The 22,312-nt window shown below is 35.9% G+C and overlaps 1 protein-coding gene across 1 annotated transcript; it reads left to right on the top strand.

Moving 5' to 3' along the window:
• Nucleotides 1-421: 421 nt before the first annotated feature.
• On the top strand, nucleotides 422-18,340 carry LOC118180095 (neprilysin-2-like). Its single transcript, XM_085812330.1, has 4 exons — nucleotides 422-3,007; nucleotides 3,700-3,860; nucleotides 12,505-12,588; nucleotides 18,121-18,340. Exons 1-3 carry the CDS (start codon nucleotides 2,887-2,889, stop codon nucleotides 12,511-12,513), a joined length of 291 nt encoding a protein of 96 aa, XP_085668456.1. The 5' UTR covers nucleotides 422-2,886; the 3' UTR covers nucleotides 12,514-12,588; nucleotides 18,121-18,340.
• Nucleotides 18,341-22,312: the final 3,972 nt, after the last annotated feature.

Raw genomic sequence — 22,312 nt, 5'->3', positions numbered from 1 at the left:
CCCAGTCGCGCTTTAAAAGGGGGAGTATGTAAGGTTTTTTCTCTCTCCTTCCGGGATGCCTTCGTGGTGTAACAATAGCAAACTCGGCCCGTATTTGAGAATTCCAGGTTTGAGTCCTGGAGAGGGTATTACTCATTTTTATGCCTTCTGTTTCGAAATAACTTAATGACTCTACGGCGTTAACAAAAGCAAACTAAACTAAGGTGAGAAATTTATCTTATTTTAACCGTAACAGAGTACACGGTAAACAGTGTTTAAAGATCCTATTATCACAGGATTCTTAAACACTTTTCAAAATTTTGAATTTTTTACTGTACTTGTTGCAGAGTCATTAGATTATTTTGAACCTTATGAAATTTCTTTTATGTGAATGTCTTCAGTTTTTCTTTTATGTAAGCAGGTAATGACGCTAGACTAATGCTAGAGTAAGTAAGGTTTAACTGTTTCCTTTCTTTCTCTTTCTTTTTTTCTTAAGTCTAGCTGTTGTTGTCTTGTCCATGAATTTCATGGAAGAATGGTTGCCAGAGCCTCAAGCAGGTTGAACTTAGTTGAAACTTAGTTGAAAATACAATTTAAGTTATCTCATACACGTAATATTTGTTTTTAATAAAGTGCATGTGTAATTCTTTCTGTTATCACGATTGATGAGTAAGATGGTAACTTTAAAAACGCACAATTTAGATTATCTCTCTTAATAAGTGTGAGCTGAAACCACATATAGCGTGTGTGTGTGTCTGTGATTATGGAAAAACCTCGAGGGCTATCTGCGTAAGGTGAGAAATGCCTTCGTGGAGGACTTTCTAAGGGAAACTGGCTCGTATACATGTTACATATGGGGAAAACCACGGAAACGCCCATGCAGCCAGCCCGTTCGCGGGATTCGAACCTCGGACCGAACTACCAGTGTTCAGCGACTTTACCACTCGGCCGCTGGTGGGCCTTAACCATATATAGCTCCTTATATAATATCACATACAGTCCAGTTATGTCATACAGTATGTAGTATACCAATTCACTAATTTTTTTAATAGACTTGAAGGAGAAAATACCTCATATACTTCTCCTTTTAAAGAGCGACTGGGGATTAGAGGAACCAGTCGTCAAATCCTGATGATGACGAGTTATTGTCCACCACCTTTTAATTCGGGCGCCACTGTAGAATCATTAGGATAATTTGAAGTTGAACTTAGTTGAAAATAGTTGAACTTAGTTGAAACTTAGTTGAACTTAGTTGAAACTTAGTTGAAAATACAATTTCAGTTACCTCATACACGTAATATTTGTTTTTAATAAAGTGCATGTGTAATTCTTTCTGTTATCACGATTGATGATAAAAACCCCAATCTTGGGCATATCGAGTAATTAAAAAACGAAAAGGCAGAGATAAAGGTAGAAAGAAAACAGTAGTAGTTTAAAGTTGAAAATAAATTTCTTTTTCTGCGGGGGGGGGGGGTAGCTTTGAGCATGGCATTAAGTTATGACTTATATCACGCTCTATGTTCAGTTTCTGATGAGGCTGGTGCGAGCATATGTGTCGTCATAGGAAGTAGTCTGGAGTTTCACATCGACAAGTATATCAAAGTACAACAAAAATTTGGTATCTCTTTATTTCTGTCTCGAAAGCTGAATAGCGCCATTCACTGGTAGTATAGAACTTTTAATGGAAACAAGGCCTATACCTAGAAACGTCCTTAATTGTGCACCAACATAAGAGATACTGTGTCATGCACAAGATGTATTATTTATCTTGTGAATCTCAAATTGTATTCCGACTATTTTGTAATCTACTTATGCTCTACATCCTTATTTTGAATAAATACTGGATGCGGGGCGTACTGTGGGGTTGCACGATGTACCATAATGGGCAAACTCTAGACCTTTTAGAAAGCTTCAGTCTATGCAAATACTTATGAAACTTGCAATTCCCCCCCTTTTTTTTTCAAAGAGTTAGTATGGGAAGGCATTACCAGTTGACCTATGGTACATCGCTGGTGTCCCCCATTACCTGTATCATGCTTCTAAAATTTTTCTTTTACAAAAAAAAAAGAAAAAAAAGAAAAAAAAAAGAAAAAAAAAAAAATCTGAAATGTTTTAGATTTTAAATTACGTCCAAAGGGGCGTTTTTTTAACATTTTGTGTGTTACCTTTCTTTATTAAATATCATGTTCCTCGCACTTAAACCATAAGATCCAGTGCAACAGCAATATCGCAAAATAGTTTTAAAACGAGCATATCTTTAGAATTTCCGATACAGAGACTCACGCGCTGGAGATAAAAATGTTTTTTCTGCACAACGTTGCCATTGCTCGCTTTGAAATCCTTGAGTTTGTTAATCAAAAATTCGTCAAAGTTTTAAAAAATAGGAAATCGATCATAAAACAAATTTCAAATTTCAAATTTGGTCTTCCACATGCACATATTCGTTGGAGGATTACGTTATTCAAAATTCGATGACTCTATGTACCGTTGTTTTATCACAATACGACAAATATACATACATTTATGCAGATTTTTCATTATTTAATTTCTTCAAATATAATGCAGGACTCTAACATTTTGTGGCAACAGTTTGAAAAGTGAACCGACATTTATGAGTCCGACGCAAAATGCCAAAACGAAACTAATAGTCCTTCGGGATTCAAATCCCTTTGGACTAAAAAAAAAAAAAAAAAAAAAAAAAAAGATAATACCAACCTACATATTCATTTCATTGTTAATTTTTATATTTGCATGTATTTTCTATATCACAGACGTAAACCATAAGTGAATTCTGTTACAGATTCAATTCAAGTTACTGACATTTCACCGGTTGTAGAAAACGCAGAGCCTCTCCCCAAGAACTCTTCAGAATATGTTACAGACATTTCACCGAGTGTAGCAAACGTAATGCTTCTTCCCAGAAACTCTTCAGAAAACGTTTCCGATATCCCACTGGATGCAGTAAAGGCAGAGCATGGCCCCAACGACTGTACTGATACCTGCTTCAAACCCAAGTGCCTCAAATCAGGTAACATTCATATATTTAGCTGTTCATATTGACAGTTTTGAAGTATTATGTCGCTCCTTGATTTCTGCTTCATAGAAACTCGTAATCCTTAACCTGTTGGAGGATGATTATCAGTTATTCTAATCTTTTGGAATGCAGCGTCCCAGGTAGTGTTAAACAGAAACACCACGTTTCCCCCTCCCAACTGCTTTATTAAAAAGTACTTATTTACAGAGATATTGCTGAATTTTAGGGATTTTTTTTGTTATAGAATAAAGCTCGCCATTTAAGTTTCCATAGAATGAAATGTATAGGGTTATTCAAAAAGGAAGAGCAGATTTCAAACTACAAAAGACAGAAACATGATTCTAACGTTAATGGATAGAGAAAAGTTTACAATTATGGTATGCATTGAATATGAGCCCCGTGTGGTACACGACAAATGTCAAAACGGTGGCTCATTTCTTGCCACACACGAATCAGCTGGTCTTTGGTTATCGAATTCACTGCTTCAATAACTCGATGCCGTAGATCTTCAAGAGTGTCAGACATAGAAGGCATAGGAGGGGAGTGAGGCGTAGGATGTATGTCAGCTTTATTCTTCGAGCTAGAAATTTATTTTCCTGAGCAGTTTATTTTGGCTGCTATAACTTGTTCTCAAATTCTTCTTGCTTTTCAAACAATGCTAAAATAAGTATTTCGCTACCTTGCAGTTGCCGACATCTTGTTCAATTTAAACAGTAGCGTGGAACCTTGTGACGACTTCTATCAATTTGCCTGTGGTGGTTGGTTAAAAAGGCATGCCATAAGTGATGGCAGTTCATACATTTCCTCTTCTTCGAAATTCAAGATGACTTCAATATCCGACTCAAACGTAAGTAGACATGGCTGAAAATATTTGTCAAAATTTCATAGTTTTCCTGTGTTTCTAAGAATCGATTAAAGTAGTGTTACGTGACTCGTTCAAATATTTAAAAAAAATGTCCCAAATTATTTTCTATCAAATTTTAAATTTATATACATTTCAATAAAAAAATGTTACAAATAAATATAACCCAATTCCTGACTCTTTTTGTATTTCATATTTATTTATATTTTTATGTAGGAGAAGTTAGCTTTATTAAGTTGTAAGGTTTATCCTAAGTCTTTAACAGTTATCTTTAGTTTAAAGCTACTTTCCTGTCACTCCTAATTTCAGCTTACAAATTTCCTGCCAGAGTGTGTTTTGAGAATCGCGGTTAATGTAAATGAACGAAGAGCGGTACTTAAGTCGAAATTTCACTGATTTCGTTACATGGAAGAAAAAGGCTACAAACCTCTCATTTTTTGAATGGATGAAAAACCATGCGTAAAAAGCTAAAGAACTCCTCACCAAATTTAAGCAAGCGAAAACGATGCTAGAGAAGTTAGAAGTAGGCATAGCTACCTTAGATTACATTTTAAATATTGATTTGGAATTTTAAATCGTGCCAACAGCACAAGAAGTGAAACTAAATAAGTTACTATTGTATTTAACCTTTAGCGCTCAGCACGTTTTTGTACCACTGCCTACCAGCAACTCCGGCACATTTTCGAAGCGGAACGAGTGTGAAGAAGGAGTTTTAATTTAAGTGAGAAGAAATACACGTGCTTGTGAATGTTTTTGATTTTATTTATTTTATACATATGCACCTTCTTCTTGTAAATGAAAAGTAAATTTTAAATTTTGTAATTCACCTTTGGCGATACACTAAAATGTATTCTATCCGGAATATCTAATTCTTCCGTGACATCGCGCCATTCATCTAAGTCTTCCGGCGACTCTTCGCTTTCACTTTCAATAACTACCATTCGTCGTCTCTTTGATAGTATAATTTCGAACCATTACTTGACGTGTCAGAATTATGATCACCATTGTCTTCCGCAATATCATCTAACAATGAAAAATAAAACACATCTTCACTATAACTCAACTCTGTATTCTCATCACAATAATTATTTTTCTCCATGTTGCTAACCATAAAATGGGTCAAATAATGTTACAATCGTAACAGTAGCGAGACTGAGCACGTTTTAACTACAGGTAACAATTGCCAACGCTGACGACTCCGTAACATCTTAAGCCTAATCATACTAAAAACATTGGGCTCCGCAGTGGAGCCTACGGAGTTACGCAACAAATGACGGACGGCTCCGCAGCGGAGCTAACGGAGCGCTAAGGGTTAATGTAAATAGCTTGTAGTTTTTAAAAAAAAATTGATATTATTTATTAATATAAACTCTCTCTCTTTTTTTTTTTTCTGTGAATGTCAATACCTCTTTTTTTTTTTGTTGTTGTTGTTGTATAAATGTATATTAAGTTTTGTGTATGTCAACATAGAAATTGGTTATCACAAGTGTAATCACGATAACGGAATCTTGGAACGAAATCGCATCAATATGAATATGAATAACCATTACTTGTTATCATTAGCTACTTGAACCCTTATATTACTTGAATTGCATTTGTACTACATACTATGTAACGCATGTGTAACAGTTCTAACAATTGTACTTGCATGTATGAGTTATGACCTATGCCACATTGCTTTGGCAATATTTTATACCAGTACTCGTTATATAAGTCCGTATCTGTAGTGCAATGTTTGTGTTCAATGTAATCCTTATTTTAATGTTAATACTTATTTTGAGCAATAAAGGGTAATTAACTAACCCTTCTTGAGTTTACGTTTCTGTTTCCTGAGCTAAAGCGATTACTCACTTACTAGTTCTCAAGGTTCCACACACATAGCTGTAACTTCAAGGTTGGAACCCTATGAAGTAATCGAGAAATCTTTGATTTCATAAGTCTTATTTTATTTATCATATATTAAATTGTTCAAAGTGTTTTACGGCTCAACAAATAAATTAAAAACTGTATTGTTTGTTAGCATACCGTTTTATGAATTCACTATTTGCTACAATGGGGGTTTTTGTCCTTTGCATTTAAAATTGCTAAATATTTTCCTCTATTGTATTTTATCATATTTTAGAAAATTCCATACGATACTAATTTTTGTTTCAGCTTTTTGCTCTGCGCTTTTAACTTTTATTCCTTGATTTTGATGAACATACTGTTACGAATTTGGTATTTAAAAAGCTAATGTTAGTTCAATTATAAATTAAATGGTTTTATTTCTCGCGCAGTGCAGCGCGTGACGAATATTAAAAGCTAAGCCGGAAAATTGAAAATACAAGAGCGCGTGCATTAAATAAATAAATATCTCTTTTTGATTTCGAGAAAGTACTTGAAAATTCTAGCGCGTGATTTTAAAATCTTATAAAAGGAGGAAAACATCTTAGTTTGTAGTAGTTGCTTAGTTTGTTGTTGTTTAAAAAACTGCTCTTGTTGATTGTAGCGAATTCGCGGATTAGCGTTCTTTAGCTGTTTTGAATTACGTTCTATTGGATATTTGAGTAGTTAAAAGATAACTATTGTGAGATATTGTAATACTGCATGATAATTTGAGAAAATTTAAGCATTTTTGTTGTGATAATAATAAATTTTTGTTCATTTTTCATTGGACTTGTGCATTCATTTCATAACGAACCCGTACGCACGCAACATTTTTTGTTGTCAGGAGTGGGGTTTGAATGCCAATAACAAGAGCGATGGAAGAACAATTGAGACAGCTCATTAGTGCTTTTGCTGCATTCCAAGAAAAGATGGAAGCTGGCCAAGCATCATTTAAAGAAGAGATGAAAGACTCTGTTAAAGCAGAGATTAGATCCGTTAAAGCAGAAATGAAATTGGGCCAGGAATCCGTTAAGGACGAAATGAAAGCCGTTCAAGCTGGTCAAGAAGAAATGAAAAGAGAAATTACTTGCATAATAGAAAATAAATTTGAAGCTATGGAAGGTAGAATTGACGCAGTTGAAAATAAAGTTGGACATATTGAAGAAATAGTTTCTTCGGTGAAAGAAGAAATAGAAGAAAGAGTTTCTTCTGTAAAAGAATATATAGAAGGGAGAGTTTCTGCTGTGGAGGAACGAATTGAAGGAAGAGTTTGTGCCGTCCAACACCAAATCGAACAACAAATTGATGAGAGAGTTTCTGCAGTTGCCAAAGAAATGGATACTTTAAAGAAATTCGTAGCGTCGGCAGGGAGCAGGAGTGATGATTTTAAATTCTTACCAATGCCTGCTCGTCCACCTCTGAAGATATCCACATATGATGGGAAGACCTCCTGGCAGGTGTATAAGACACAATTTTCTATCGTGGCGGATGCGAATGGATGGGATTCCCAAGCTAAGGCCTGTCATCACGCCGCTTCTCTAAGAGCCGACGCAGCGGATATCCTTCAGACTCTTCCCGAAAACAAAAGGTTAGATTTCGAAGCTCTGTCCGGCGCCTTCGAGTTGCGCTTTGGGGAGAAGTGTTTAAAAGACTACAGCAGGCTCCAATTAAAATCTCGTCAACAGAAGCCTACCGAAACACTTCAGGAGCTCGCCGCGGATGTTGAAAGGCTGTCCCATCTCGCCTTTTCGGAATGCCTGACAGAAACAAGGGAAATCCTGTCCTTGCAATACTTTATCGACGGCATCCGAGATACTGAAATACAGAAAGCTCTACGAATGGCGGATGTAAAAGATTTAAAAAGTGCTCTAGTGTACGCCATGAAATTTGAGGCAGCCCAGCAAGCCACTCGTCGAGACCGCCACCCAGTCAGAGCTGCTCAAGTCCAGGAGCCAGGGGATCAAGTCACCGCTCGACTTGACGATTTAACTAGACAACTGAATGCCTTGAGACGGAATATTGGTGAGAAGAAACCGACCGTTAAGTGCTGGAACTGCGGTGCTGAAGGACACATACGACGAAACTGCAAAACACCCCAGGGTACTGATGTTAAGACCGCTTCTAACAAGCAGCAGGGAAACTAATTAGTGGCTATCTCGCGGGGCGGAGGTTGCCAGATAATGAAAAGCCCCCGTTTAAAGCGCTTCAGATTTCTGCAGTGAGAGGCGGCAGTAATGGACTTTTCATAATAGGACATATTAATGGAGTTCCGTGCAATATGACTATAGATACAGGAGCCAACGTCACCATCATCCGAAAAGATTTGGCTCAACAACTAGGAAACAAACTTATCTGGACGCCGCCCTGCGTTACCCTCCAGACTGTGTCTGGTGACAAGATCGACATAACTGGGAAGTTAAACGTAAACATCACGTTTGGAAGTGCCGCCTACCATCACACGGCATATGTGGCGGATATTACAGATCCATGCATACTCGGATTGGTCTTTTTAAGGAAATACAATTTTTCCTTAGATTTCAAAAACAATAAGCTGCTTTCAGCATCTGATGGCATGATTATCCATCCTCAAAAGGGATCCTCGCCTGGAAATGTCGACGCCTTGTCCGAAAGATCGAGCTCGGGAAGCTGCCGAAATCATACCAGGGTCGAAAGGAAACTCAAGACTACCAGCTATTCTCCAGCCCAGAAGCTCTTCTGTCGAGACCTTCGTCTGCCTTGTGACCGCCTGTTTAGTCGCCCTACGGATGCGCCTTCATCGCCTGAGGAACACATCCAAGATGCCCAGGCCCGATTTGAGGGGATGCACCCTTCTGCACGAAAGCGAGTCAACTTGGCGACGGAGAAAATGAAGACCAGATGCGACACAAGAGCTACTAGACAGAGATCCAACAAAGGAGACAAGGTGTGGTTGTGGAACCCTATTCAACGAAAAGGACTGAGTCCTAAATTACAGTCGTCTTCGGATGGTCCATACACAGTGCTGAACACGAATGACGTCGTGGTTCGGATCCGTGAGTCTTCGAACTCTTACGACAGGTTAGCTTATTACTATGGCCATAGTACATAATGTAAATAATTGTAAAGAGTATAAGACCATGGTCCATTTTGTTTTTAAATGTGTATTTGATTTGTATTTGATAGCATTTGATTTGTTTTATGTATTGCATTTATTGTTCATGTTGTTTATTATTGTAATGTAATGCTTATTAATGCATTTATGCCACAGTTGTAAGTTTAGCTTCCTGTCCAGGGATTGTACTGCCCGGGACGTGCAGTCCTTGGGAAGGGGGCAGTGTTACGAATTTGGTATTTAAAAAGCTAATGTTAGTTCAATTATAAATTAAATGGTTTTATTTCTCGCGCAGTGCAGCGCGTGACGAATATTAAAAGAAAGCTAAGCCGGAAAATTGAAAATACAAGAGCGCGTGCATTAAATAAATAAATATCTCTTTTTGATTTCGAGAAAGTACTTGAAAATTCTAGCGCGTGATTTTAAAATCTTATAAAAGGAGAAAAACATCTCAGTTTGTAGTAGTTGCTTAGTTTGTTGTTGTTTAAAAAACTGCTCTTGTTGATTGTAGCGAATTCGCGGATTAGCGTTCTTTAGCTGTTTTGAATTACGTTCTATTGGATATTTGAGTAGTTAAAAGATAACTACTGTGAGATATTGTAATACTGCATGATAATTTGAGAAAATTTAAGCATTTTTGTTGTGATAATAATAAATTTTTGTTCATTTTTCATTGGACTTGTGCATTCATTTCATAACGAACCCGTACGCACGCAACAATACGAAAGGGAAAGATTTTCTTTTAAAATATTGCTTAATTATTATTATTAAAGATTACTTATTATTTTCAACGTTACATATTAAACTAGAAAAACCTCATTTTAAAACTAAGTAAATGGAATTTGATTCGTTTTGACATTCCGACACTTTAAATTTTTTTTTATTGTTTAACCAACAGTCCATTTTGTTTGAGATAAATGCATTAGGCAGTATGTGGAAGACCTTATATATATATACATATATATGCAGTTATTACTGATTAATTCCTTAATACAAAAGACTTTTGCATTGAATTATTACAAATTCTTAATATTACCAGCTTCTCAATCTAAATACTACATTTCTGTTTTTTGCTCAATTCTTTAAGTCTTGAAAATATTGATGTAGATATAGACTCCAAAATATTGATGCTGTTATTAAAGTTAGGAATCATTGCTATTTTAGGGAAATAACGCAAACTAATTAGTAAGTCAGTATCTGAACGATACATTTGAACAACTGTGAAGAACAAAATCTACTGTTCCCATGTGCCAAGTACCGTGTAGTAGTCAACATTTTCAACTAGCAAACTGGAAAGCTTGATTTTTAAACTCTCGTTGGCATCACCGAAACTTGAAATTTTCTGCTAATAAAACTCTTGCCAACACAGAAATAAAGTTCTTTACTTTTCTGGCAAAAACAGGACTTGAATATTACTTTAGAAAACTCCTGATTCAAGATTTAAAACAGAAAGAAATGCAAAAATATACAAAACTTCAGAATCCATATGGTAACAAATATTCCTGAAACTACTTTTCCACTAAAACGTGGCAAGGATATACCTTTATGAATGAGCTGGAAAAATAATGGTATTCATTTTTCAATTTAAATATTATTCGTATCTCCCTAGACGGTGGACCCAAACCCAGGTATATTTACTCCCATCCACATCTAGTTGCGATCCAAAGAGCCGCAGCCCCCGCGGTTTACCTGATTGGGGACAGAATATGAAGTCTTAAAGGGATACAGTCCACAAGAGTCAAGGCTACCTCTGCTTGAAAACAGTCTGTTGCGAGCAGTCGCAATCGGGCCCCAATCGGTGACAACCTGACCGCAGGAGAAAAACGAAATTTTCACGAGTGGACAAACGGACACAAAACCCCAGAGGACCACCAATTAGTATCAACATATGTAGCATTCCCACAGCCAACGGGCAGACAAGACAGTACTAGTACGGTCCCTGATGAGCCAGAACCTACCATCGAAGGACCGATGGTTCTAGTCCTGCGAAGACTGATTTTACTTCCCCAGTGCCGAGACTGCCTAGGTGCAGATCCTAATCAGCACTCAAGAGAATTCTCCACGACGCCTGGAGTATAAGTAGATGCAGTTACTTAAAAATTAAATATTATGCATGTAAAAGGATGCGATTATCTAAATAATAATGCAGTTATTTTCGTACGTCAAAAGAGATACATTCTTTAACGCTTATATTGTAAGGATCCTAAGTTTTACTAACGTTTATTTTATTTTAAATCTTTACTATCACTTCTTATTTTCTACTTCTGGCCAGAATTAAAAGCTTTAACTTATTTATGCAAATTTATCTTGCTAACGCCAAGTACTTAAGTTGCGGCTTTTTGCCAAGCAAGAGAGAGGAAGGAGTTATTTGAAGCAGGCCGATTGCCATAGTAGTTTTACTCGTTTGCTGGTTGCCTTTAAGGCCAGAGGTTTAATCCTCTTAATAATTTTAAATGTATCGTAGTTTTAGCAGCTCTCTGTACTACATACGGATTTTTGTTAAATAACGGCCAATCTTGAAGTTAGGCACTTGTATATTAATCCAAAGTTAATTTTAGTTAGAGTTTTTAGTTAGTATTTTTATATCCTTACGTTCAGACCACAAGTGGTTGGTCTCTGTATTCCGAAGTTCGCTGTAAAGATAGAAAAATAAAGGGTTTCGTATACCCTTCCTGTGTGTATTGTCTACTTCACAATTTATTGAACATAGCTTGAATAAGCTCCCTGTTCCGAGTCAGGACAGTTCATGTTTCCAAAGCAAGTAAAGAGGAACACAAGTCCTGATAATATAAGGATTTAGAGGCAAAATAACGCATGTCTAAAGACGCAAAATTTTCAAGTGTTTATCTTAAAAATGTATCATTTTTTTTCATTTTTGGTAATACCAAACAAATAATAATGGTCATATGAATGTTAAAAAATCAAACTTAGTAGCATTGTAATTCCAATCTCGAAACATTAAACGTGGTTCATTAGGTACAGTCCTGAATTTGCTTTAAAATTTTGGAAACCATCTTAGGCAGTTAGCAAATAATGGAGGATGACCTGCAATAATAGCAAATAATGGATGATAATCTGACTATGATTTGAATTATTGGCCTGTAGTCTAATTGGAAAGATTAAACTGACCTACCATCAGTCCGATTCTCGTGCTGACGTCATGGAGTTTCGCAAGTGAATGCAAATTGAACTGAAATACTGAGCAGATTTTTCGAAACAATGCGTTATGTATAATTATCTGCCCTACATACAGATTTTATGATCGATTTATTAGTAACTTTGTTCATACTTCAGCTTATAATTGTATGTCTTCAATTCAATTTCTACATGTGCTGAGTTCTTATGACAATACCAAAACCTCAGCTAATTTAGAAATTAAAGAAATAATTTCTTATGCTTCTATATTTGCAGAAACTCGGAAACACCCTTGCATCATATAAGATGGCACAAAATGGTAGTCATATTTTGCAATTTTTGAATTTTGTGTGCCACATTTTATATGACTTAACGTAACTCCGGATAACTTTTCTTGTGTCGAAAGGCCTCCCTCCCAAAAAAATAATGGTTCCTTTATTTTCTTTTTATTAACAGACTCCAGGAAATTTGATATTACAATGCTTACTGATAACGTTAGAGCTCTATGTATAAATATTAATATTATTTTGCTCTTAGTTCTCTTAGAAAAGGAACTGACGGGAGAGGAACCTGATTTTATTCACATGGTAAAAGAAATGTATGACTCTTGCATGGATCTAGGTAAGTCTGATTGCAAATTTATACTTTTAGCACTTTTTTAAATGCGAAACATAAAAAAAATTCCTTTTTTATATTACACTATTTATAGAGCAAATTTTAAATTACTTCTTGTAAAAATAAGCATCAAATTCATAGAATATGATTTGCTTTTAAATTTCTGATTGTTTCTTCAATTATAAGCTTTCAGTATGTTGACTATGAAGAATAACTTTGTTTTATTTACGGTAATCTGATATTATACTTTAACATTTCTCTTAAAATAAGGCGTATTTATTTTTTTCTGAAACCTATCTTTTTCACATGATTGAGCAGTTTCGTTTCACGTCGCACATTTTAAATCAATGGGTTACTCCTTGGGTCTGTTTAATGTGACAGCCCATGTTCTTTATGAAGTAATTTCACGAATACCGGTTTTTAATTTCAGGCTGTGATAAAAGAAAAAGACGAGCATTTTTTTTCTGATGCCACAGTAGATTTTTGAACATTTTACACCATTACAAAAAATTACTTTTAATAGAAGTCAAATCAAGATAGTTTCTAATAAAAAGTCAGTTACAATAATGAATTGCGTTAATTTGAAATTACTTAGGAAACAGAAAGTAAGAAATCTGCTCTTCACGCAATTATAACTGCCAATTAGCTCAAACGATTTCTGGAAGAGATATTTTTCCATGACAGACCGTCCATGACAGAGGTTCATGGACGTAGACGAGAGGTTCATGGACGTAGACGAGAGGACGTAGACGAGAGGTATTTTTCCATGACAGAGGTTCATATTTCCGCCATGACAGACTGAGGTTCTTGGAACTCCTTTCAGCTGCAATACAACAGTTTCCAAATCAGAACGTTATTCGATGCATCTCAGGAGAGTATGGTGTCTGTTGGATGCTTGGACGCTTCTTACACAAATGTATATTATTTATTACATACACAATGTGTAAAAATAACTCAGAAAATCAAGAGAAAAGAGAAACACGCCAAAGCATAAAAATAGAGAAAGCAGTAACCTTGTGCTTGGCGTAGATTTTAATTACGATTCTATCTATTTCGAGAGCGAGCAGGTACAGGTCATACTTCAACAGGAACAAAGAAATTCTCTAAAGAAGAGGATAGCCAAAGGCAGTATTCATACCGAAAGCAGAGAAGTTAATAGAATTAAAAAAAATATTAGGAATGACTGGTTCGGAATTAAAGTTATTAATTAAACAAGATAAATGTTTGTGAATCTGATTTCAGCACCACTGTTCACAATAAAACCTCCTTTGCTTGTTTGGCTTGATTCCGCACGCTAAATCATGCCTCCCATCTAAGTAAAAAGAATGGCTTCTTTTTACTATTATGTATTTCTCGCTTTCAAAGTCTGTTCATCAGAGCCTTTGCTTGCTAAAAAATTCAATTTTTTTAGATCAGTTGCCACTGACAGATGTTTATCTCCCGTTGTCATTGATAGAGCCTTTAAAAAAATGTGGTTCTTTAAAAGGTCTGGTTTAAGTCTGGTTCTCAAAGAAGACTTCCCGACTTTTCACTGTTAGAAATAATATAAATAACCTTGCCGATCTTCAATTTTCTCCTTCTGTCAGTTACAAATTTAACAGATTCTCCAGAAGTTTAATTTTAAAGTCAATGTTTCATTTATCAGTTATATACACGTTTTGTTTCTTGAAGATTCTACTTCTAATTTCAGTTCTTTTGAATTTATAGATATCTTGTCAATGTGAGTTACATCGGCGAAAAAAAAAAAAAAAAGTGCTAGTTTCATATCAAGGAACAGATGTTTAGTCTAAAAAGAAGAAATTAATAAATCTAATCGTAGCTGAAAATCTTCGCAATTTTCAATTTGGGTCTGCAAAAATTATCCAAACCGCTTCTTCATAGTGCATTGGATTTTGTTTGGAGCTTGTCACATCTTCTTCAGTTACTGACTTTAATTCGATTCCTGTCCATCCTAACGCTTTTAAAATTCTACTAACTTAGTTTCTTTATTATTTCTGCCAACCGAATGCACTATCTTCTCTTTCGCTTTACTTCTTTGCTTTATGAATAAATATGACCGTTGGCTGTCTTCTTCTTTGCAGATTTCTTTACTTCTGATGAAGAAGGATCTGTACCTATTCGCCATCAACCTCGATAGCGTTTTAATTAAATTCTACGCTAAACATAAGGTTCTTTCTTTGCCCAACATAATACCAGTTGATTCTTCGAAATGAAATTTTTTCTTCGAACATTTTTCTAATAATCTTTCAGAAAATGTTTCTTGACCTTCTAAAATCGCATGCTTCCATTTTTTGCTGCAGTTTCCATTCTCGATGTTTTTTGATCAATTTCTTAGCCTTTAGCAAGCTAATAGTAAAACCACCGCATACGTGACTTCATCGTGATTCAAATTCCGGAGTACGGGCTAAAAACCAGCGGTTCGAATACTAATCATGGGCGGGTTCAAATGACTGAAAACATGTTGGTTAAGTAAGAGTTTTCGTGATTTTCCCTATGTGTGACGTGAATGAAAATATATGCATTACATGAAAGCAAATATATTTTTAGAAAAACAACCCTCTTCCAATTTGCTTCAATAAAAATTAAATTAATCATTTCCATATTGTCGCTTGAGTAGTCCTTTCCCTTTATCTTCATTTAATTTATTTTAAAGTACGAAGGGCGTTCGTTTCTTGTGTTACCCTGTGCCTCTGCTGCCACGCTTTGTCTCAAATTTGAAACAGCTTATATATAGCCCGCACTTTCCTAAACTCTACAAAGACCTACACATCTGTAAAACAGACTTATAACTATGATATAGACTATTTTATTATTTTGACTCACGCGAGTTATAATTTGGTAATTTAAAATTCAGAAGTTCTTTCTTACAGCATGAAACAAACTGTGTATTTCAGTCCTAAACTTAGCACATTATTTTCAAGCCACAAATTTAGTTAATATTGTTACGAAATGTAAAGGCGCGGTGAGATGGCTTTCCCGCAAAGCAGTTTTAGGGTTGCCATAAAATAGGAAGAAGAGCAGGGTTGCCATATTTGGCGAGAAATCTCCCATTTGGCGATAAAATTGGCGATATACCATGGACGGTTGGAGAATTTTCTGGAACGAATTCTTACCGGTTTAGCCCAGAATGTTCCCGAACACAAGCCGAAAGCTATATAAACCGTGCTTGTCTACAGTCAGTAAGTGTGTCTCTCATCGAGAGTAAATGTGCTTCATCGAGAGGAAGTGTGCGTCTCTTATCGAGTGCATGTGTCTCGTCTAGCGAGCTGATAGTCAGTCATTGAGCGAGTGTCTCGAAGTCTAGCGCCGAGGTGGTCGTCGAGTGCATCGAGTCTTTTAGTGCATCGTCGAGTTTCGTCATAGACTGCGCTGAGTCGAGAGCTATCCTTTTCTGTATCGTCGAGTGCATCGTGTGGAGAGTCTCGAGAGTACGTGGAGTTCCGAGAACAACCAAGCAGAGTTGGGAGGTGCACTCGGGTGCTTTGCAGTGAAGCTGTCTCCACCGTTATTGCCTGACAGTGTGAAGGCTGTGTCACTGATTGTTCCAACGTGTTTGTAGTAGATCTCCGACGACTGTCAAAAGTGTTTTTAGAGCTGTCCTGATTAACATTTGATAAATAAAGTGTGTTTCAATACTTCATCAAGTGTCGCCGTTATTCACTCCAAATCTACGAACCCCGTGCGAACGTGAATGAAGAAAATAACGCAACAACTGGTGTCAGAAAAGAAAAAACGTAACAATACTGTGCTAATAAGCTTAGTTATGTAAAGCATGGAAACAGAGAGAATAGTGTCGATTTAAACATACATTTATATTAAATGAGAGTTTTGTTCGTAGATTGATTACCTAAAGTGGAAAACAGGATATTTCGTAATTACCTAGCTTCTGTAATTTCGGGAAAAATCTTGTTCTAGAATTCTTCAAGAGAAGATTTATCAAACCGTTACTTGTAAGCATGTGTCAGATTTAGTTTCGCTGTCATTTCGGAAAAATACATACCATAAAATTAATAAGCGGGACTCTTGTCTCGGCTTGAAACTGGTCAGAGTAAAATCTCACCTTTCGCCAGTATCTAACCAGAATTTTAAAGTGTTTTAACATACGCGCCCTTTTTATTTCTTGTTTCAACTACAACTTCAACTTCAGGACTTCTGTCAGGTAAATGAGTACCTGCATTATTCTGTTACGTATGCTCCTTTAATGCCTGCCCATACACTTGATAGAAACATGATTTCTCTGGTGATTAGAATAGATGTACTCGGTTGCCGAGACTTTAACAAAGAGGTGTAAAGGGCAATGTGGTTTTAGAATGGCAAAAGAAGGAATCCGAGCTTCTTTCTCTCGACTTGCGCATACGTTGATAAAACCAGTAAATGATAGCGCTGCGTTACGCAAAATGCATTATTCCTCTAGCATGTTAATAAATTATTGATTTTTAATTAGTATTTATTGAAGAAAGAGGTGGCTGCTGGAAGTTTCAAAAGCTACTTCAGGTCGAGTCTCGGGTAATGCCAGGTAAGATTGTTTCGGAACTGAAACTGTTCATAAAAGAAGGCCGGGGGGAAAATAATTAACTTATTTTAATAAATTAGTCGTCATTTTAACCATTTCTTTCTCAATTTGTCTTCCTAAATGAAGTTTAAACTACTTCCTAACTAAATGCGCTTAGAGGTGGGTATTTTCAGACTGTAATTACCAACTAGAAGATAGTTAAAATAGGAAATAAAAATATTTAAAAAACTAAGTATGAACTCCTTTGGCTAATATATTGCAAAGAACTTAATGGAAGATAATCTTTGTCGATGTCGATGTCGATGTCGAGTGCACAAACTAAGCAAACATCTAATGAAGCTCATAAAACTCATGTGTATCTATGCGTTTGGAATTAATATTGCCTCGTTTGCTCGTTAATAATTTTAACCGGGAAAGTGCAGAATGGCCCACTGCTTGGCGCGGTTTTAAGAATTGCACATACTCGGTATCCATGTACACATCGACCTATTTTCACTTAAAAAAAATTCCAGAATTGCACAAAAATGGCATTGTACACTCCATTGACTTTATCCATGTACACATCGACCTAATCCATGTACACATCGACCTATTTTCACTTAATGGACAAAAATCCAATTCTTCTTACTCTTGTAGAAACCGCCAAATAAACGCCAAACAAATAAGTGGGCGTTTCTGCACTTCAGCCATTTTAACTTCAGATATTAAAACTGATCATCCTATGATTTATTTCAAACATGCTTAGCTGTGAAGCCACTATATAAATTAATAAAGGACGCAATTCAAATACATTATTCTTATATCATACGTTACTTCATTACGGATAAAGAGCCGTTTAATACCCGGTCGTAAAATCTTCCTCATGTCTTCTTGAACACTTGCGTATGAACACCACATTAGAAGAGGTTGCAGATAGAGCAAACTAATAATAGATGCTTAGGAAACTGTAATAAAAGTTTTAGACTTATTTTAGAAGTGTATCAACAAAATTTTATTTTCATTAATTCATTTTATTTTTGAGACAGAAAGCATTGAAAAAGAGAGTAGCAAGCCTCTGGAGAAAGTTTTAAAATTCCTTGGAGGCTGGCCTGTTTTAGAAGGACAAAACTGGAATCCAGAATCCTTCGACTGGTTGGATACACTCAGACGGATACGCAAGATGGGTTTCAATCACAATACACTGCTGTCGGTGAAATCTAAGGAAGATTACGGTTCTGCTCCTTTTAAACGTATTCTTTCCATAACGGTGAGTTAATTTATGGCCCAAGGTGTTTACACTTGTAATACTTTCACAAATATCAAAGTTTATTCATGCGTTATTCCAAATTCAATTAATCAAGCAGCGGGTTCTTGCCAGGCCACTAGCTGGTCTTCGTTTCATCTGCAGTCTTTCGAAAGACATTAATTCAAATGATCAATACATCTTTACACAAAAACAGATTTTTAAGAGGAAAAACCTACATAATATTAGAAGATACATGGAACGACTACAAGTTTAAAAATCTGTCACGACGCAGCATGCGAGTTTCTTTGGAGATCAATATCATGATGTCAAATAGCAACATCGGTTCACAACAACTGCTGAATCGCAATAATTCTTAATCAGTATCTTGGATGATACAACATGAATAATAACGATAATAATTATTTCCTAAAACTTTTAGGGTATGTAGGAAACAGTATGGAAGAATCGCAATTATCTAAATTTCATCAGAACAGCAATATGCTGAATTGTTTAATTTATGCATAGTACTTCTGTGAACTGAAATGCATAGTACTTTGAAATTAATCCCAATTAAAATTGAAAGTTTCTGAAGGTACTCAATTAAAAATAAATTACCAAATGGAGTTTTTACAAGACAATCCGCTGTTAAAAATTTGGTTCAGTGTTTCACAAACTTTATTAAAACATTTACAAACAAGAGATGGCGAAATCTTGTTCAGTTAGTTAATGCTTTGGTTAAATCATTATTTGAGAATATATTAAACCATAAGTATGCTAAACCATGAATGGGCAAAGTTGAACAATGAATTAGGAATATGTTGAACAATATTGGGAATATGTTAAATCATAAATTGGGGGCACAGTACTTCATGGATCGGCAATATGCTGAACCATTGTAGAGACATTAGGTATTTTTTAGAAGCAGGCAAGATGAAAAATTAGCAACGCCTTCGCCGAGAATCGAACCACGGACTTTTAGAATACCGACCCAGCGTGCAGATTCACTACACCACGAAGGCACGTTAGGAAGGCGGGAAAATACCTTATATATGTAGAATCGGTACTTACTGTCTAGGAATATGATGTTTGTAAACTTACTTTCGATGTGGGTGTATAGGGGCTTGAAATGACTAATTCGACTTATGAATAACTCGAATATTTAATGAAACATAAATATTTGCTACATACTAAAAAATGATTACATGTGTAGAAAGATGAATTTACATAGATGATATATACAGATGAAGAGAATCGACTGTCTTTTACATGTAAACATCTTTCAGTCGCGTCATCGTCTTTAATGGCGGAATCGTCTAACTTCATCATCGGAAAAAGGTAAAAGATTTATTCTCACAGCTTGTCGCGTCATGCGATTATAATGAACGATGCCATCCCACATATATTCCCCCTTTAAAGGGCGACTGGGGCTTTTAGGGGACCCAACCGCCAAATCCTGGTTGCGGAGAATCATCATCCACAACACCATTTTAGTTCGGGCGCCACTGTAGAGACATTAGGTATTTTTTTAGAAGCAGGCAAGATGAAAAATTAGCAACGCCTTCGCCGGGACTCGAACCACGGACTTCTGGAATACCAGCCCAGCGTGCAGAACCACTACACCAGGAAGGCACGCTAGGAAGGCGGGAGAAATACCTTATACCATGAATTAGCAATACCTTGAACCATTCATTACAGTTATGTTTATCATTGAATTTGGCTATTTTGAGCCCCTAAGTGTAATGAAGATAAAGTATAGAGCTCAGGCGTAAAACTTCTTATTAGCCATTTTCTGCTGATCCTACGTTTGGTGATTTTTATTCGATTATTGCTATGGGAGTGCTTATTTGTCTATGCAAATAAATTTAATATTAGGATGAAGTAGCAAATTTCTCTGAATATATAGCATATATTATTACGATTATATAGAAAAGAGAGTACCTCATCAATGAAATCTTGAAAGTTTAAAATATTTACATACGTTGAGCTTTATAACTCCACTCTGAAATAAGATATCTGTTTACATCTTAGGGATATTATATCTATGTAAAAGAAGGATCCTAAAAATGTTTGCTATAAAAAGTATACCCTGTAGTACTAACATATACAGAAATACACGTAATCTTATAAATAATACATTTAACCTAGAAATACTGCGGAAACTCTTTCCAAAGATCTTTTTAGCTACGTTAAATGTATTAGTAAGAATAAAATGTTGAAAACGTGCTTTAGGTGCTAAGTGCTCGGTGCTTGAGGGCGAGGTGTGTTTCCCAACAAAATCATTGAAAAATTGCTGCGAACAGGTTTTAACAGTAATTTTGTATATTACATTTTATCAATACTCGAATTTCAATGCACATACTTAAATCCAAATATAGTTATAAGAAATAAACAAAAATATGCATACTTTATAATTATCAAACACTCTGTAAAGTATCCGCGAACACATGCTAACAGCCGCCATAAACTTTTAAACACAGGCACGAGCTGAATGCTTTGCTTTGATTGGCTGCAACATATTACCTTAAACTGGTGGAAACATAAACTATTGCTGAGATGTTACTTCTTACATTGAACCATTAAATCGGATAACATTTAACCAACAGTCGGGCAACATTTTTAAAATTTACATCAGTTATGAATATGCATACCTAACCAGATATCTGAGCCAGTGTCTAACAGACTAAAGTCTCCGTTAGGCACAGGTTCAGATTTATAGTTCCTCTTCGACTGACAGCTATATCACCTCAGGCAATTAATGCTGAACATCCAGGTTTTGTGAGATTGTCTTCCTAATTGTGATTCAACATTTGAAATGTTCTAAATTTTAGTGATATTTTTCTGTAGGAGTTGCTTTAGTAAAAGCCAGAATGTTTCTGTGAGGGCTGTGAGAAGACACTTTTCATAGCTGAACTTTAAGTACTGTCATCATCATCCCCGCATCATCACTATTGTGGTTAATATTGTTAGTGTTACTATTATTATGGTTAATATTGTTAGTATTACTATTTAGAAATGCCCTCATAAGGCAAAAATTCGTAACTGGCTGAAGCTTACGCTGATGTTGGATTATCCGTGAACATGTGGTAAAAAATTAGATTAAAGAACCTTTATATTGCTAGTATATTAATAATTTAAGGGCACGCAAACGATTAATGATGAGAACGTTGTAGAGCAATTAGGTTATTTCGAAGCAGGAGACATGAAAAATATGTTCATAAACCTTTATATTGCAATAAAGGTTTATGAGACATGAAAAATATCATTATTCATAAAAATATATTTTTCATAAACCTTTATATTGCAATACCCTCACCGGCATTCAAACCTGGACCTCTCGAATATGCGCCGAATGTGCTACCGTTACACCACGAAGACATGCAGAAAGAAGGGAGAAAACACCTTATTTACTCCCCCCCTGTAACTGACGACTGGGGATTAGGGGACCCATCGCCAAATCCTGGCGGTGAAGAATCATCATCCATCACCTTTTAGTTCGGGCGCCACTGGAATGTCCTTAGGCTATTTTGAAGCAGAAGACATGAAAAATAAGCAATGACCTTGCCGGGACTCGAATCTGGACCTCTAGAATACACGTCGTGTGTGCTATCGTTACACTACGAAGGCATGCAGAAAGGAGGGAAAAAACACCTTACAAGGTCATTTAATTTAAAAGATTTCCTGCTCAATTGGAATAATCTAATTAATTAACGACTGAAAATTAAGCTTCTGAAATTTTTATTTACGAAGATGTTTTTAATATTCAAAGCAAACAAAAAAGGTATCATATAACAGCATTTGTTTTTCAAAGCATTAACTCGTTCATTTGTAAACTCACGCAAAACGTATTTCTATTTATCTTTGAAGGTGAGCCCCGCATCATTAGGAATGCCCAATGAAATGTACTGGACCCGTAAATACAGAGATGCTTATACCAGTTTAATGATGAAAGCAGCTAATATGTTGGGTGCAAATGTAAGTACCTCAAGACAAGA

This window comes from Stegodyphus dumicola, chromosome 3 (assembly GCF_044657685.1).
Source record: "Stegodyphus dumicola isolate Sdum_Otavi_A_Nest chromosome 3, ASM4465768v1".
NCBI lineage: Eukaryota > Metazoa > Arthropoda > Arachnida > Araneae > Eresidae > Stegodyphus > Stegodyphus dumicola.
This window is presented reverse-complemented; position numbering and strand designations above follow the sequence as displayed.

Excerpts from the sequence above, each read along its gene's own strand:
- LOC118180095 (XM_085812330.1), top strand. The coding sequence starts at position 2,887 with ATGCTTCTTCCCAGAAACTCTTCAGAAAACGTTTCCGATATCCCACTG. Across the intron at positions 3,008-3,699 it reads ACCCAAGTGCCTCAAATCAG|TTGCCGACATCTTGTTCAAT; the intron begins GTAACATTCATA and ends GCTACCTTGCAG.